This window comes from Uloborus diversus, chromosome 2 (genome assembly GCF_026930045.1).
Source record: "Uloborus diversus isolate 005 chromosome 2, Udiv.v.3.1, whole genome shotgun sequence".
In the NCBI taxonomy this organism is placed as follows: domain Eukaryota; kingdom Metazoa; phylum Arthropoda; class Arachnida; order Araneae; family Uloboridae; genus Uloborus; species Uloborus diversus.
The window spans coordinates 18,111,311-18,130,390 of NC_072732.1; the positions used below are offsets into that span (position 1 = coordinate 18,111,311).

Here is a 19,080-nt window from a genome sequence, read left to right on the forward strand (position 1 = left end):
CCTTCAATTGTGAATTTGACGGAGAACTTGAGAAATGAAAAGTTGGTGTGAAATTCTTTCACTCATTTCACACCAAATTTTAACAGTTAAGTAATATAACATTCAAAAAGTTAGAAAGAAAGAATAAAACTATATTAGTTTCATTTAGAAAAATAAAACAGTTAAAATTTTACAACCAACATAATTATTTCAATATTCATTGAAATATATTCAAACAATCAACACTTGCACAAAATTAACAGATAAAACCTGCTTATCTTCGAATAAAAAAGACTGAAAGGTTAACATTTGTTATCCAGCAACAAATGATTAAAATAGTTGAGCCATTAAAATAGTCTATATAGCAAATTAAATATTTTTACAGCAAATCTAATTTTAAACGGAAAGAAGATTGAGGGAAGAAATTCACGTAAGATTTATTGTTACATTCATTACATTCAAGTGAAGTAATTGGGTTAGCAGGGAAATGTGTAAAATTGAACAAATAAAAGTGAAGCTTTTCAAATCACAGGCCTTCATCCAGTTTATGAAATCAACGCTCGTTTGATCCACCTAAGAATTAAAAAACAAAAATTAATAAGTTCTAAGAAACACAGATCAAAAAATAGACAAACTAAGACAAATGAGATTGGTATTATGAAAAAAGAATTTTTGAATTTTTGAAATGGCCGCAATTATTATTACCAAAGGTGTCATATACAAAAATTACATACAAGATTTACGCAGTGTAATGAACATTGGACGTTTTTTCCCCTTCAATTGTGCATGCTCATATATTAGGAGATGTGACAGCATTTCCAAAATTTTGCAAAATTTTTCAGAAGAAGGGAAAATTTTCACCTAATTATGACCAAATCTTTAACACAAGTAGTACCTATAAATGAGAAAAAATCATGCATCTTACACAAAATCATAATACCTAACCCCGAATGCCAATCAATATTTTTATTTCCTCAAACAGCAACTGTTTTAAAGATATACTTTGAAATAATAAAACATGTGATTTAAAATTTCAGAAAACATATTTATTAGCAAGAAGGACCTTGTAGTTGAACTCTTAAAGGGTAACTTTACAACAACTGTTATTTCTAAAAGCATACGACTTGTTTTTCATGGAGAAACAAAAGCTAAATAAATTTACTTAAAACGGCTTGTTTTAGAAAAAAAAGTTAAAAGTGTTTTTTCATGTTACTACAGTACCGTATAACTAACCGTCTTCAACTAATTGAATTGAAATTATATGTAAATATAACTAGGCTCGCAAGATTTCTGAAATGTTTAATCGGGGACGCTGGAATGTCTCCCCCTTAGGGGGGTGCATTAGAAATTTTGGGGCCTGTCACAAATGCATTTTATGGGTCCCCTCCATACTGTTTACCCCTACGTCTGACGTCCCTGCATACATTTCACACCTTATTTTTTAAATTTTGGGCTTCTTTCAGGCTCGGGCCAACATATGTCCCCCCCCCTGGATGCTCCTGCCCTCCCCCCCACTCCAGTATCAAAATTATTCAAAAGGGTACACACCCTTGGCTGGCTTTTAAAGTATTTTACAGGGCTGTTCATTCTCAATGCTCTAAGAAAATGGCTACTAACAGGGTTGAGTTTTGGACTGTCCGAAACTGGTTTAGGACAGGACAGGTGGTTTTTACTGTCCAAAACTGTCTGAAACTGTTCAAAAGTGTCTTAAACTGACCAAAAGTATGCTAAAAGTTAAAGGGGTGTAATCTAATCAATTCATATTTACTGCAATATTTGTAATGTATAAATAAAAATGTTAATGAGGTTTAATTAATGAGTATTTGATAATATTTTTCTCCAAAACGTTCATTTAAAAAATATTTTACTTAAAAAAATTTCCAATAACTATTACATAAAAACTTCCTTAGGTAACAGTTGGTAAAGTTATGAAAGAAAATTCACAACCATATAAAAATATAAAGTATCTGCACACGCTACTCAAAAGTATCTGCAAGATAATAATTGTCTATGACGTAAAAAAACGGGGCTCTTTGCAAAGTAATCCAGTTACAATTGAAAAATGAAATATCATCAAACAGTCAGGAGAGGTAAGACTACAAATAAGTGAATGTAATAAGAGGAAATTATTCAAATCGTTAATATGAAGATGAAAAAAAAAAAATAACAGGGTAAAGATGCAATTATAAATAAAGATGACAACTGATAAAATGGTTATCGCACAAGACATTATAGTTTAGTGCTCATCAAAGATTCAGCTATATAAATATTAAATAACTAAGCTAGAGTTTCAATTTCGAAACAGTTTTGATCAAAAGAGCACTAATGGGCAATTCCACGAAAACTGGTCCTAACTACAAAAAATGTTTTTTCATATAATATAGAAACAAACCTTTTTTGACAAAGAAATATCTGTTCTTGTCAATTCCAGTATCAATTTTGAGTTTAAAATATTTTTATATCAGATTTTAACCTCATTTGTTAACATTTAGACGAAGTAAAAAAAAATTGTTAGAGAAATAAATGTAGGAGTCTTTTTTTTTTATAAATTTAATCATACACACACAAGGGCGCCCATATGCAAAATTGTAAAGGGGGGGGGGGGCTCAGATATTTCCCCCATGGGTTAGGAGGGTATTTTCTCCATGGAAACCGATTTCAGGGCCGATAAGAGTCATTAAAATATTTCATTTTTAATAATTTATTCATTAATGACTGGAGAATAAATGTTTTTACATTTTTTCAAAGAAAAATTTACCAAAAGCAAGGAAGTTCTAATTTCAAAAGGGGGGGGGGGGAAGGCTCGAGCCCCCTCTTGCGCCCCTATATTGGCGCCCTTGTACACACACACACACACACACACATATATATATATATATATATATTTTTTTTTTTTTTGAAAAAACTATCAAATATATTGATTACAGATTCTTTACTATAGTGTCAAATTTTTTAAATAAATACTTTTGATAAGTTTTTAACACCCCAAAAAATTCAGGTCACTTTTTGTCGGTCACACACATAAAGCAAAAGGAACAAAAGTTTCCTCCAAAATCAAATTGAGGGACTAGAAGAAAAATATCTCATATTATAAATTAACCTGATACATAATACCTGTAACCTGACTTTCATCTTCAAGCATTCGGCAGAAAATTTTTAACGAGGCTTTTTAAAAAATGTCACACACGTAACGCTCCTGAATGGTTTTCATTACGAGTTGGGTCTTTACATAAGAATGTAAGGAAAAAAGTACTTTTGACATTTTTCAACTAAAAATATTGTGTGCTGGCACTGAATCACAGACTCAATGAGTGATAAACAATAATGATAATAATAAAAAATAATAAACAAACAAAAAGAATGAATTAAGAATTATTTTCATACCCAAAGAGCAATTTAAACTAAGTATACTCGCAATCTGCATACTTTAAGATCAAAAGTACAATGTTCTAAGTTCTTTAAATTGCATTTATATTTTTTGAGAACTTTTGGTTTTTGGGAAAAAGTGAATAAACTCTACAGACGATTTAAAACATTCCAAATCTTTTAAACCATATAGGTTAGAAGTTTGTGATAGTTTATGAGCTTGAAATTTACTATGTAATTAGTATACAAATAAAAATCAATTTAATCTTCATTCTTTTTATCTCTTTATAGTAAATAAAAGTAAGGTTTCAAAGAAATTCTCGAAGTCTGTGGTGGACATGCGCCCAGGAGACCCCATAGCACCTACAGCCTTGAAATTTTGTACAAAATTACTTCAAGCCTCGGGGGGTGTGCACCTGGGGTTTTATTTTTTAAAATTCGAATTAGTTTTTTTGTAATTAATTTAAGCTTAAATTTTGCGTAAATTGCCTATTAAAGGGGTGAAAAATTACTTGCATATATTAATATTATATATCGTTGAAAAAGGTAGAATTTTCCGTGTTCTACGCAATTTGTTTCAATGCTCTAACTTAAATACGGCGGGAGTTTTCTGTGTTTTTAGCTTGAACTTTTTTAGGCTTAGATAAATTTTTACACTACTTTCTTCATTAAATCTATCTGTAAAAAGCAAAGGAATTGTCCTACAGTTTTCTTTTTGACACCACTGAAAAGAGCAGCTTTTTTTACTCCAGATCTAACTCGACCTATGGTCGAAAACCTGAGCTTGTATCTCCAAAGGAAAAAAAGTTACAAGTCGTTGAAAACCATTTTCGAATAATCCTCATCTCCATTAAAATTATTGATGTTTTATTCGGCATTGCCATAGTTACATCTTTTCGATTCGCATGTTTCTTCTTTCCCTTATTCATACCTTACGTGTTTCGATTTTAACAGAAAATCTTAGGCTCAACTCAATTCAAGCCCTGAACTAAAGAGCATAATATATTACTGAGACCATGAATATACAAAACTGCAGTTTTGCAATTCTCAGGGGCCCCTTACGGCTCTGCAAGTTGGTACCAGTTATTTTCAAACCTGGGGAAGGGGTGCTTTTTGATCCGAAGGGAACTCTGAACTAAAGAGCATAATATATTACTGAGACCATGAATATACAAAACTGCAGTTTTGCAATACTCAGGAACCCCTTACCCCTTATGGCTCTGCAAGTTGGTACCAGTTATTTTCAAACCTGGGCAAGGGGTGCTTTTTGATCCAAAGGAAACTCATAATGCGCTTTTAATCTGTTTTTTTCTAACTGACGATTTAAATCTTTGTGAATCAAATAAGATTGCGAAGCAATCTTCGGGGGTTGGTGAGCTCCAGCGAGCAGGGGGCAGAGCCCCCTAGTTTTGTAAAATTATCCTTTCAATCTAAGTATTTACTTGCTGCGTTGCCAGCACTGATCCTAGCAGTTGTGCAGCGCGTGCACCACACGAGAGCGACCAAAGCAGGGGTTGGCCGTAGGTCGTATATAGTTCTGCTACTTGCAAGCAAAATTTTTCAAAATTTTCTCACAATAATCCCTAAAATAAGTTGAATAAATATGCTGAATTTTAAAGAATTGTTAAAGAATCAAAATAAGCTATAATTTCCTGATAGCATAGTTTAAGACAAATAGAATGTTAGTGCACAGTTTGTTGGTTCATCGTCCTTTAATGTCTACACTTCACACATATTCCTCATTTCACTGCAAAATTTACGGCAAAGCCGGCAATCAGGCATGGATTCAGGGGAGGGGCAATGAGGGCAGTTGCTCCCTCCTGTAGTAGCAAAGAGTATCTTATAAAAGGGACCTTTCTTCCCAATTTTAAGTAATCTGTTTGTTTGCATCAAAATCTCCAATGAAATAGCAAATTTTTTTTTTTTTTTGCAATAACATTTTATTAACATATTAGTTTGCATCTGATTTTATTTAAAAAATATTTATTTATTTTATTGATTGAGTAAGAACCACATGGCTTCTACTTCAAGTAGAAAGCGTGAGGAAGTATTGTTTGAAAAAAAAAAGAATGACAAAGCAGCAAGCATAGCTGAATGAAAGAATACAGAGAAAAGAAAAAAATAAGTATGACTGAGAAAGAGAAAACCGAACTGAAGGAATATGAGACTGAAAGAAAGAGAGCACAAAGAGCAAAGAAAAAGGAACTTTAAGAGAAAATAAGAAGTCAAGATGCAGTCCCACTTGAAAAACCACCCATACCTTCCATGTTGACACCCCAAGTTATAGGTATAAGAGCAAAATATATTAAAGCCATATTACCTTCAACACCAACCAAACAAATAGCAATATTAAAGAAGTTCTCAAAAATTGGTCACCAAATTTTTTTCCTTGAAACTTTTAGAGGGAATAAATAAGACTGCATGGAAAAAAAAAAAGAACAGTGCTGTTACTGAAAATCAAAAAGAGGAAGTATCTAAATTTTAGACAAGACTCAATAAACAGAATTTTGCCAGGAAAAAAAGTACATTTTTATAAAGGATCCTGCCAATCGAATTTTAGTAATGAAAATTAAAAAAACCTATCAATTGTTCAAAAAAAAAATCACAGATATCAATAGGTTTCAGTTTATTTGCTGCTCTTCGTCCAGCTGAAAGTATTTCCAGTTTCTCAGAAAGATCATGAAATATGCATGTGTTTACATCACAAAAACATTGAGACCATTCTAGAAAAAAACAAGATATTGAAAAACAATTTTTTGACTAAGATTGAAGCACCCAAGCCAATAAATAATAGAGAACAATGGAAAATATTATTGATGTTATAGGACTTGAAGTGATTTAGATAACTTTTTGAATAGCAGGTAGTAACTATTTAGTATTATCATAATAATCAAGTCAATCAACAACCTAGAAATGTTTAAAATGGAAATTTGCTTAAAAACATAATATAATTTGTGAAAATCTATTAAAATGTTAAAATTATACTAATTATTAAAAAAAAAAAATATTTTTACCATTAGTACAAAATGAAATACATAAGTAGAATGTATAAAATTGATGTTTAAATTATTTTTGCTTCACTTTTAAAGAAAACTACTTTTAAAATCAGAGGTCCCGTACGTAACAAATAGCATTGTCCCGTACCTAACACAAGTAATTAGCTCTCAACAATTAATTAAGCAATTTTAAAATTATTTTATAGTTTATTAAAAAAATGAATATTTTTGTACCTAGTCATCAAATTTATTTCTTAAAATATTTTATAAATTCAGAGAAAAATTCAGTATGACCGTTCTGGACAGGACGGTAAAAACCAGGGTTTTACCATAGTGTCCAAAACCTTGCCAACCTGTTTAAACAGGTTTTTTCCTTTGGAAGAACAATCTTTAGACAGTGGGTCTATTTTTCGTCATTAGCCTGCTCGATAAGCTTCAAAATGAGGGGTAAATTAAGGAAATCGATCAAGAATTGAGGAATATCTTGCGTAGTGACAACAAAACAGGTTACAGAAATAATATATAAAGATTGGTCTTTCTTATGTGACTCGCTTGATAACCTGCCCAACAGCGATACTTGATCCATGAACGATGTACAAAATTAAAAATAATATAAACCAGGCTTGGAGTCAATTACGGAAAAAAAAATTGATTACAATTACAAGCTTGACAAATAGGAGAGAGAGAGATTACAATTACAATTCTCTCTGCAAAAACCTAATTACGATTACAGCAATGATTAGAATATTTAAAAAATTTAATCGATTACAATTATGATATGCCGATTACGATTGGACTCGTGGAAGAAAAATACGTGTGCATATTAGGGCTGGTCGATGTAGGAATTTGTACATTGTGAGAAAATCCCTGAAAGAAAAGGAAAATCTGGAAAAGAGGTAAGATCTGGAATGGGGACAAAGTTATCAGCAGTATGTCCCAGTTTCCTAATTGTTACACATTTATTAAGAGTAAATCTCACAAATAGCAGAGATTTATGCTCGCGGAAATTTGTCAAGGACCCGATTAACGAGTGATAGAGGCCCAAACTAAGCAAATTTCATTAATTTATAGTGATTTTCAAAATTTCATGCATGGGGGAGGGGGGCAAGAATTTTTTCTTGCATCTGTGATAGTCATAATAAAATATAACCAATTCTAACAAATGAGTTTTTATTTTAGAACCTGGAACTACTTCTGGGCATTTTTTTTTAAAGAGGAATGTTTAGCTTGAATAAGTTACTTCTAAACTTCTATTGTTTATCAAAAACGTGGTTGAAGATAATGCACCTGTGACCAAGTAAACTTACTGAATCTCTTATACATGAAATATGACGTACATAGAAATTTTCAGTTACATCTACATTTGATTTGCCACAAAAAAATTAACCGCCGCGTAAGACTATTAATTGTTTAATTTTTTATTTACCAGCGTAATAGAAATTTTCTTAATTCTGATACAGTGAAAATCTCGCCGAACGTACAACCCTTAAGCACAAACACCCCTCATTACGGATTTTTTTTTAAAAATAACCCCACCCCCATTTTCTATGGTTAAACTATTAAATCTCCTTTTATTCTAGTGTGGAGACTTACTTATCCTGACACGGACACAGCTTTTCTTGTAAAAAGCTCTTTTTAAAATATTTTAGCAAACCTCTCTGGTTTCTCTTTGAAAAAAGAAAAAGACAAGGGAATCAGAAAATCCTTTGCTTCCACCACATTAAGCTGCAGGTTGTTCAATACAAAGGAAATAAACCATAGTTAACATTTCAGCTCCTGGAGACCCAAGCTCTGATTCCAAGAAATGCAGCTCTTAACAGGACTGCAATATTATAAGGTCTTGGCTGTTATTCGTGTGCATTTCTTGGAATGGCTAGTAATAAGTGAACAAATCACTTCGCCAAAATTTTTGAACTCCCCAGAGTAAATAAGCTGCCCTTCAATCCTGCCGCCTATACAACTATGGTCCTGCCTTTACAATAGAGGTTTAATAGGCGACTCTGGTGGTTGTATTATAAAAAAGCTTGGGTGGTTCATCAAAGAGCTTGAACACATGTATTTGCGGAAGCGCGCGTTGTGTCCCTTTAGGTTAGGTACCTACTTGCCAAACTTCGAAGCAAGTTTTTTTTTTTTTTTGGAAGAACACTTCATGAGAAAATGTTCTCTGGTCTACTTATTATTTAAATCCTTTTGAGCTTATGGTTAAATGCCTGCAAACCATTTCTTTTATTTTTATCATTACCGCACCACTTTTTCCCAGAATGAAAGGTGGTGTTTTTAAAAAGAGAGGTTTCACTCTAACAAATTCCTGGTCCTCTTCAGTTTTTATATGTACAGGGTAAACAAATTTTAAAGTGAAGTTCTTGTATAAATCTAGTTTTTGAGTTGATATTTTGTACCAGTATTGAAGTGTTTATTTTTTTTTGCTTTAAAAATACACATAATGTTTCATGCCATATTTCATTATTTTGTTTAAAAGTGCGTTATTTACATGAACAAATATAAAGTGTAGGAACAAATATCAAAACAAAAATCAAAAACAGCAATCAATAATGAACAAACTTCCTGCAGTTGAATATATTCTTCCCAATTTATGCAGGCTGGTGGTACTCTTAAAAATGCGCGTCACATCTCCTGTAGTTGCCTGGAAGTCTTTCATCTTCAAATTATTCGGTCTTTTACTTGTTGGTTTTGAAAAAAAAAAAAACTTTTGTGAATGTGGGTGGGTGTTCTTTTGTATTGTGGTTACCTTTTTTTATCATTATTTTTCATAGCTAATTGTAACCGTTTGTCGCAGGGGCGTAGCTAAGGGGGGGGTTTTGGGGACAAAACCCCCCCCGAAAAGTTAGTCTCAAAAAAAAAAGAGAAAAAGAAGAGAGAAGAGAAAGAAAAAAAAAGAAGAAAAGGGAAAAATTCCAAGCGATTATACATATATATATATATATATATATATATATATTATATATATTATATATATATATATATATATTATATATGTATATATATATATGTATATATATATATAAGAAGTAACCCCCCCCGAAAGTCGGGTCTAGCTACGCCACTGGTTTGTCGAATGACAGTTTTTTTTTTCAGTATTAACATCATCTTTGGTGATTTCCCCTTGTTCAGAATAGGTTTATGTTTGCTTTTTATCAACCTTTTGGTTTGAAATTTACAATGAATTTGATCTTGTTAACTTCTTTCTTCTTTCGTTTTCTTTTTGAAATTCTTTACAATTACATAAATATTTGAAAATATGTTCCAACAGATTATGCTTTTTTCTTTGAAAATGTTTGAGCATAGGCGGATTTAGAACTGAGTTCCTGGGGGGGGGGGGGTCTTTTTTGAGCAACATTTTTAATTGCTCCCCCCATGTTTTGGTCTGTTTTCCTGTGATGCATAAGGCCATGCTTTACTTTTTTTGTGTGTCGTTTTCATTTAATGTGTGTTTTCATGCTGTCCTTTTTGAATTGACCTTAAGAGGGGTGACCGGTATCAAGAGTTGACCCAATGCTCCCTTTTATGTGGGATATAAAATATCTCCAATTTTTGAGGGTCTGGGGGTTTCTCCCCCGGAGGAAATTTGGTAAAATGGATATAAAATTCTGCATTTTGAAGCCTTATAAGGGTTAATTAGACAAAAATCTCGGGGAAAAATAGACAAATAATTTTTTTTAAATTTTTATGATTTAAATGTGCTTTGTGATGCAAGTTAATACTTTAAAAGAAATGGTGTACAGATTTAAAAAATAAGTAACATGAGAGTAACATACTACTTATTTGAACAATTCATAATTTATACATTTGATAAGAAATAAAATTGAAGCACACTTTGCTTAGGAGTTTCAAAAACTTGTCTAATTATTTTCAACGTTTGGTTGGTTAGATTCGGTGTTTTGGCATAAGAGCCCTAGTAGGTTATACTGCACCAATTCTTTTCAAGGCTTTTAGAACATTTAATAATTTAAGGCACCTCATTTGCACTTTCCAGTCTCTGAAATTGAGTACTAGATTATACACTTGTATAGTATTTTTCAAACTTGGTAAAAAAACAGCTATTTTAAGTTTAAAAGAAAAAATAAACTATAGAATTCTCATTACAATAACCTTTTTTTAAATTATAAGCAGTGCAGAAAACGAAAAGGAATGGAGGTAGTGTATCATTTTTTTCTTTTCTGGGCTAAACAGACTAACAATATGCAGTAGAAACAAGATAAAAGCCATCAATACAAAAGAATTTCCGAAATACTGCATTCAAGATTAATAAATAGCAAGATATGAAACATGTGAGTCAGAAAAATTTATTTCAAGTAATATGTTACAAACGAAAGAACCATGATTTTTATTCTTTTGATGCAGGATGTAGCAAGGAGCGGAATTTGACATATTTTGGCATTCCTCCCTTTACCATTTGTTAGAAATCTTAAAATTTAAGGTTTGTAATCACACGTTCCCAAATATTCAAGGCTTTCAAGCTCTTAAAAATGAAATTAGTTTTTTCAAGCACTTTCCATTCTCTAAGGAGCGAATCATGCAATTTTTTGCGAGTTAAGGGCTCACTTCAAAGTAGTGGCCCTAAGCTATAGCTTGTTTATTTTATAGGCAAATCCGGCCCTGTATGTAATTCACTCTTACCTGCAGATTTTTGTAATTTTTACGAAAATTCGTCCGTTTTTACAGTTAAAAGATTTTTTACAATTTTACCAATCTGAACGTGTGAATCCAGCAGGTTCTTCGAAATCCTTTGTCTGTAACAACACAAAATATCTAGTTTTTGAAATCATGCAAATTGAAAATAAACATTCTGAAAAGAAAAAAACAAAACAAATTATAATGAGTAGATCTTCTGTTAGCGTAAATGGGGGAGGGGGGATCTCTTTGTTTTAGGTTCTAATTTGTAAAAATAATCGTCAATTATTATAAATGTTGCAGCTGAATGCATAACTCGTTTAGCCTATGTTTCCATTTATATACTTGTCAGGGTTGGCAAGGTTTTGGACACTACAGTAAAAACCCTGGTTTTTTCCCGTCCTGTCCAAAACTGTCTAAAACTATGTTTTAAGAAAAATTGTATTTTGTGAAAAAACATTAAAAACAGAATAAAATGTATTTAAGTAATGCTTTAGATTGAACATTTATTCAATAAGAACATTTAACTTATTTGTGCAGCTGATTTTAATCTAGTTACATAGAAGTTGAATTCTTGATTACAATTTCAATTTGTATGCATGAGTCTATTTTATTTTTTATTTATTATTTTTTTGATAATAGTAACTAAATTTCCCTATGTTTATGCATGTGTGCAAATGAAAGCAGGATTGGCAAGGTTTTTACCATCCTGTTCAAAACCCTTGTGTCTGAAAGTGTCCAAAACAGAACAAAATGTGTCAAAACTATTTTTTGGACTATTTAATACATTTATTCAATGTGGATATTCGAGTATAAATTATTTATGCAGCTGATTTTAATCTAGTTACATAGAAATTAAATTCGTCATTAAAAATTTTAATTTGTATGCAGGAGCTTTTTTTTCCATTAACCAAATTTTTCGACATTTATGCATATGTGCAAAAGAAAGTGTTCAAAATATAGTTCAATAATTGACTTAAATGCAATTAATTAAAGTTTTGTAGTTACAGAATGTATTATATTAAAAATATGGACTAAAAAAAGAATAGCATAAAAGTTTTATAATTAAGTGTTTAATCATCAATTTTTTGTTTTTAATCTATGATTAAAAAGTAATTTTTATTAAAACATTATGTAAAAATTATTTGCAAAAACCATTAAAAAATTAAGCTTTTTGTTTTCACCTCAATATTTATTGCACATTTAATAGCATTCCTTTGAGTTATAAATGGAACTGAAATTAGTTGTCTTGGTAGTGTTGTGTATTTCTTTTCATAACTCTACCAAGTTACATAAGGAAGTTTTTATGTACTATTTACTGGCATTTCTTTAAGTAAAATATTTTTTAAATGAACATTTGGAGAAAAATATTATCGAATACTCATTATACATATATAATTAAACCTCATTAATATCTATATTTATGTATTACGAATATTGCATTAAAACAAATGGATTAGATTGCACCCCTTTAGCTTTAGCATAGTTTTGGACAGTTTCGGACGGTAAAAACCACCTGTCCTGTCCTAAACCAGTTTTGAACAGTCCAAAACCCAACCCTGATACTTGTCCAAATGGTTTTCAGTCAAATAGTAAATTTAGACATATTTTCAGCACCCCAGTGACAGCTGTACTATTTGTATTTAATGTTCTTTTTTTCCTTTTCTCCCATCAGAAAAGGACATTTGCTAATCTCTTCATTTTCATTAAACTATTCAAAAAAAAAAAAAAAAAAATTTGTTTTAAGATTTTGGAAGATGTTACTTTATGAAGTCCTCCCAAAACTGGGGGGGGGGGGGGGGGGTGTATCCTCCTATATCTTAGGGGTCCCTCCTATGTCCTAGGGGACCCTCCTATAAATCCATCCATGCCCTTCTGAACTATTCAAAAAAAGAAAAAAAATAATGATTTTTAAATTTTTTTTGTAAAATGTGTTGTTACTACATAAAGTCCTCCCAAAACTGGGGGGGGGGGCATTGCCCCCCTCTGCCTTCCATAAATCCGCCCATGTGTTTGAGATATTATAAATATTATCTCGCTAAGTGTAAAACTGAATAGCAAGACAGAATAGCATGCTAATACCAATGACAATAAATTACTGTTTGTTATAGACTAACAAGAAAAAGTTTTTCTCTAAATTCAGTACAGTCAAGCCAATATATTTTTTAATATCATATAGAATAGTTGCAATTAATTGTTGGAATCAACTTCTCACAGCGCAACACTTAAATTATAATACTTCTATACATTTAAAACTAATTTGTACAAGAGGGCAAGTCTAAAAAATGGAGATTTAAAAAAAAAGGTTCACATCAACTCACGTAAGTACGATTCATCACACCATCTAGTGATGAAAATATCATTTTGTCATCTTTCTGCTACTTATTCATTGATGTTCTATAAATTCTTGCTTTTTAAACCAAATTTTTACTTCAATAGATTGATTTTGGTACTGTGCCTCATCCAAAAAGAAATTTACATTTATAATAACAGTAGATATTCAATTATTTAAATTGAAAACTCTTTAATTACAAACTATTTATTATTTTTAGCTAATATACCGAAAATACCGGTATTCTACCCAGCAAATACTGATATGTTACTAAATTGTAAAATAGCTCCAAATATCGGTATTCCAATCACTAGTCGTAACTAAAGTCGAAATGCTTGAGACAAACAGGAACGAATACAGAAAACCATTGGGGGGGATGGGGGGGGGGGGCATGATGCTGAGGACCGCCCTTATGAACAAACCTACAGTTTTGGGTATGAAAAATTTCTGAAATTGCTTGAAAGTCAATAAAAAGCACCAAATCCGAAAGGAATTAGGCACCTAATTGGGGATAAACGTTGCAAATTAATTTAGAAGCAATGAATCGAAGTAGCAGTTCAGATATTCACTTTAAAAAACAGTTAATGAATTGAACAGAGACTAATCATTTACATTTTTTGTACCAAGTGTTTAACACAACGTGGACAGATACTATTGTTGACAGTTTGGAGGAACCCCCTCCCTCCATCCCCCACTGGAGACAGACACCATTTGGTAAACGAATATATTTTCATGCAATCATATACATCAGAAAATATAATACAGTAGAAGATTGTTACAACGCACACCTTGGGACCAGAGCTTTTGCGTTATACAGGTTTTTGTGTTATATAGATCATTTCACAAATTTTGAAACTAATATTCAGAATATATCTATGTATTAGCACTTCAGAATGAGTTTTATCTGCAATGAGTATTAAAGCACCCATATTACAATTAGTTTTTCACAAATAAATATGTTTCACAATCAAAATCCTGCACTTCTGCTAGCTTCATGGTTTGCATAACAGCTGCATTTTTAAGAGCATCTGGTATTTTCTGTTTACTATGAGTACTAATTTTCAATTTAAAAGCTTTAAAATAAGATGGAAAGATGAAAAACTTTCAAAATTTCATTTGCCTAACAATTTTTATTTTTGCAAGGCAAAAACAGAGGGAATTTTTTAAACTTCAAAACCTATTGCTTACTTCTGAAAAGTAGTGCGGTTTATAGAGAATTGTGTTATACAGGTCGGCGTTATAACGGTCTTCTACTGTAAATACCAAAAAAAAAGAAGAATTATTAACAACTTTTACCTCATTGAATTTTTTTCTTACGGGATACTCCATGCATATCTGTAAAAGCTACCAGAGTTTTTGGAATAATTCCTTTGTAAGGTATATGATACTTTTTCACAGCTTTAGCAGAAATACACTTTAAACTTATATGGTTTTGAGACTTGAGAATTATTTCTGCTACACCCGTGAGTACTGCTTCGAAAGGCGATTCACCCTCATTATTTGCTCGATCGATGTGGGCACCGGCCTCTAACAATCGAGTGATAATCGAATGCAGAGTCATGAAATCCGTTATGGGTTTCTGGTAAGCAACGATGATGTGCAAAGGAGTATTTCCTGCCTTATCCACAACGTCCACTTCCGCACCACACTGGATCAACAGTCGAGAGGTAGCTGCACAAGGAAATTTACAAACATATTTCGTATGGAATTCGTCTACGGGCGTATCGGTATTGACCGCCAAATGTAGCAGACTCGAACCATCACTAGTCCTTAAATTTAGTTTATTAACTTGATAAACTAATTTGTAAATATAATCTTCTTCACTAGGTGATAATTTTTTAATGATTTTAGTAACTATAACTAACAGGTATAACGTCGTGAACATATTGTCTTCCAGCTCCTCCATGACAGTTTCGTAGTTATCTTCCGCCGCATCTTTGAGAGCGAGTTGATTTTTCGTCAACTCACGCAGGGTCACTTCGAGCACCTGCTTGACTTTCTCGAAAGCGACTTCTTCGCCCAGATGTATCATTTGTGCAAATACTTGAGCAAACCGCAAAAGATCTTTACGAACGGTCATATCGTTCGTGTGCCTCAACATCAGGGCATGCAGCCACAGATCCACGCATCGGTCGAAGCGACCGATGTCGGCGAACAAAGCTCCGCGAAATATCACCGGATGAGGAACTTCTGGGTTGCTGGATCCCAGGATCCGTTCCTGGATCACCAATGCTTCCATATGGATCGCATCTCTATCGTTCTTGATGGCTTCCAGCTCCTCCAACGTCTGACATTCCACGTGGTTCTCGTAAGCAGGAATCGGAGGGAGCAAGACCTTAGGAGCATAGAACTCGGGATGATCACAACGCTCGGACATGGCCCAGTGTAAATAATAATAAGCTTTTTCTAAACTATAGGAATCTTTATCGTTGGCATAGGAGGCACCCAAAAGCTCTAAAGCTTCTACGGACTCTTCTTTTGAACACAGAGAGTCTCTGATCATATATTCCACGATTTCAGATTTAGTTTTCTCTGCTGCCGACAGCAACGGGGTCATCCCCATTTTGTTTTTCGTGATTTTCGCACCATGCTCGAGGAGCTTTTTCACGATGTTTAGATGCCCGTGTTCGGAAGCAAAATGGAGGGCCGTCGCCCCACAGTGGGCTTTTGCGTCGGGATCGGCTTGTTTACTGAGGAGATAAGTAACAACATCTAGATGACCTCTGTAACAAGCAATCATCAGGCAAGTGTTGTTATACTTATTGGCCTTATGAATATTGGCTCCATTTTCGACCAAATATTGAATAATATCTAATCTACCTTCAAAACAAGCGCCTCGTAAGGGAGTGGAATTAGTTTTTGTTGTATGATTTACATCAGCACCACGGGTTATTAATAATTTCACAACATTAAAATGACCTGCACCAGCGGCAGACCAAAGCGCCGTTGCTCCTTCGATAACGTAGCCATCCATCTGCACAACACCATCTTGCTCAATGTTTGGCTTGAATCGATTCAAAAGCATTCTCACTACATTGTCATGTCCATTCAAGGCAGCTATTAGGAGAGGTGTACACTTGTGCCCTTCGTCTTCGACGGGATGTTCTAAATACAGAGGCAAATCATCTTGTGGTGTATTAGAAAGCAAAGCGTACAAAGTTATAGCCATACCATCCCGGGCAGCATAGTAAACACGACGGCGTAAGGAGTCCTTATCTTCTGCCAAAGCCATCATCCATGGCCGTGGAATCGTATCAGAGTTCATACAATTTTTGCTTGAGGCTGCCCTGAAAATATGAGCTTATAAGCGAAATTTTTGAAGTAAGATCAATAAAATTTTTCAAAATAGTGTGTAACTGACGGATCAAGATATCGAAACAGCCCCATTCATTACTCAACTTTACCACGACTAACGAAATGAGCACGCAAACACAATCCCCTCATCAGCTGAGCCGCGGGTGTGAGTAATTTTGACGCAGGAAACCTTGTTCTTTTAATGCATTTTTACATCAAACATAAGCCAAGATTACATTGTTTTGACACCAGTTATAAAGAAAATCAACTTTGTCAAATATTTTACTGCAATAAAATGTCTAACTAAGAACATAATAATTTTTTAATTTTGTAATCAAAGCAAGAAATGTTAATATAACTGCCTTTCTTTGTTACCAAACATCATTTAACAAATTTTTGAGGGTTTATGATGAGTCTTTAATGCCAAAAATTACGTTTAATTTTTATCATTTGAAAAAAAAAAGCAACGACGTCTTCATCTTCACGCGAGTACAAAATTTAATGGATGGCAACGAAATCAAGCTCGCTATGATCCCCGGATGTGTGATGGTCGTCAATTTTGACTTTTCAAGGGGATTAAATGTTTCAATTATTTAACTTTTCTTCTTATAAATGTCTTAGTTTTCCTTAAATTTTCATAATTTAGATCAGGTGGATTCAAATTATCCTAGCATTAATGGTAATGCAGGCAAGGAAACTTCCAAGACTCAGCGATGGGTATCAGCATTCTAATTATCTCGGCATTAATTTTTAAAATCATTGTTTTTTTTTACGATTTCTGTACAGTGCGTGGCTTCTTGCGTTCAAAATATTTTTATTTCTTCTGTATATACTATCCAATCACTGGGTCGACAACATTTTATTGTTTTGTTCGCGTATGGCAAATTCATTTATTGACAAAAGGCTTTCCCTAAAATTTAAATACCCTTTTAGTAATTTTTTTCTTTCTCATGAATTTATTACATCAGACAATCATTTTTCTTCGATAAATTTAAAGAACATTTGGTTTAAATCGCAGTTTTTTTTCGATGACACTTGAATATAAGTGGTAATAAAATTGATAAGAAACCGGGAAAATCTAGAATTGTTTGCAAATATATGCGTCTGTAAATGACTTATTAGTCACTCCTCGCTTTAAAAATTAGTTTCTCTAATTTTATTTTTCACTTTTAAGTTTTCCTTTTAAGTTCTTTTAATATTTTCTAGGCTTAACTGATATTGTGTTTATAAAAACTGGGAATGAATTCGTTGAAGTTGAGAATTAATTGAATATTTACAATGTAATTCAACAAATAAAATCATTTAAATGAAGTTTAATTGAAAGGGATTTTAAAATCATACAATGTATTATTATTTTGATTTCCTATTACATCGCAAATTTGACACATTTGTTTGCACAAGATTTAAATTAAAATTTTCATCTAAATCTTTGTGAGGAAGGCTTGAAAACTTGACATTTGAAAATTTTCCGTGGAATAAATCACTTTTTGACGCACATTTAATCTTAATTACATTGTAGTATAACTGCTATCATAAACAACCTGATTCCTGCTATCGGCGATGATGGGGATTTAAATCTTGGTTGTTGTACACTTGGAGAGATAGTATTTTGAGCCTGTGATTTTAATGCCATAGGAAATCAAGCAAAAATAATTGATTATTTATAAATGAAATTAATTCTTTTGACAAAATAAAGAGGTATAAAAATTAATAAACACAATTTTAATGTCGGGGTGGAATTTCTTCCAAATGGCTTGAAATTCCCTTTTTTAGCATGTTAACAAAAATTATCTTAGCAGGGGTCTGGCCAGAGGAAATTTGGGTCCGTTGATGGACCCCTCACAAAAATACGATCACTCAAAACGGACCTTTCCACAAAATTCCGATCAACCATAACGGAACCTTCACAAAATTTTAATCAACAAAAACGGATCTTTCATAAATCATTTATTGTAAAAGCAAATCTAAAATCATAATAATGGCTAATTTTTCAAAAGAAATATCTGCATATTTCTGTGATGCTTACTGTTTTTGTTATCACAGCAGAATCAAAATAGCCAGCAACTATGTTGTTGTTATAGATTTTTTTGAAAATGTTATTTGACCCGCAGCTTGATATTGCTGCCTCAGCACCTTTCTCCCTCTGCTCTCAATCTAAACAATAATAACATATATCAGCAAACTGAATTTGCTACTGCTAACGAATAGAATAGCTATAGGTTGGAGAAGAAATACACAAGTGATCACTTCAGATACGGTTTACCAACTATAAAATTAACATTAACGCTAAATAAATAAACGTCTAGTAAACCTTTCATAGGGACTTGGAAAATATTCCTAACATTTTACCATCTTGGCAATTTTTGTGCCTTTACGGTATGATGTTTTAACGTTATCCATGAGTCTCCCCCCTCCCCCAATGCATTTCTTAATGTTTATAAATTTAAAATTTTTATTTTTACAAAATAATTTTATTTTACA

General features: G+C 32.6%; 2 protein-coding genes across 3 annotated transcripts in view; one reads left to right on the top strand and one right to left on the bottom strand.

Moving 5' to 3' along the window:
• Nucleotides 1-356: 356 nt before the first annotated feature.
• On the bottom strand, nucleotides 357-16,691 carry LOC129216886 (protein fem-1 homolog B-like). The gene is made up of 2 exons (XM_054851101.1): nucleotides 14,602-16,691; nucleotides 357-552 (listed from the first exon to the last, which is right to left on the bottom strand). The coding sequence occupies exon 1, from the start codon at nucleotides 16,568-16,570 to the stop codon at nucleotides 14,603-14,605; it is 1,968 nt and encodes a 655-aa protein (XP_054707076.1). The 5' UTR covers nucleotides 16,571-16,691; the 3' UTR covers nucleotides 357-552; nucleotide 14,602.
• A 440-nt stretch (nucleotides 16,692-17,131) lies between these two features.
• The window catches only part of LOC129216887 (WW domain-containing adapter protein with coiled-coil-like), a 67,398-nt gene continuing 65,449 nt past the window's right edge, over nucleotides 17,132-19,080 (top strand). For both annotated transcript variants that reach the window (XM_054851103.1, XM_054851102.1), the window contains exon 1: nucleotides 17,132-17,316. In XM_054851103.1, the coding sequence (XP_054707078.1) occupies nucleotides 17,276-17,316 (41 nt within the window). In that variant the 5' untranslated portion in view covers nucleotides 17,132-17,275. The remainder of the gene's footprint in view (nucleotides 17,317-19,080) is intronic.

Excerpts from the sequence above, each read along its gene's own strand:
- LOC129216886 (XM_054851101.1), bottom strand. The coding sequence starts at position 16,570 with ATGAACTCTGATACGATTCCACGGCCATGGATGATGGCTTTGGCAGAA.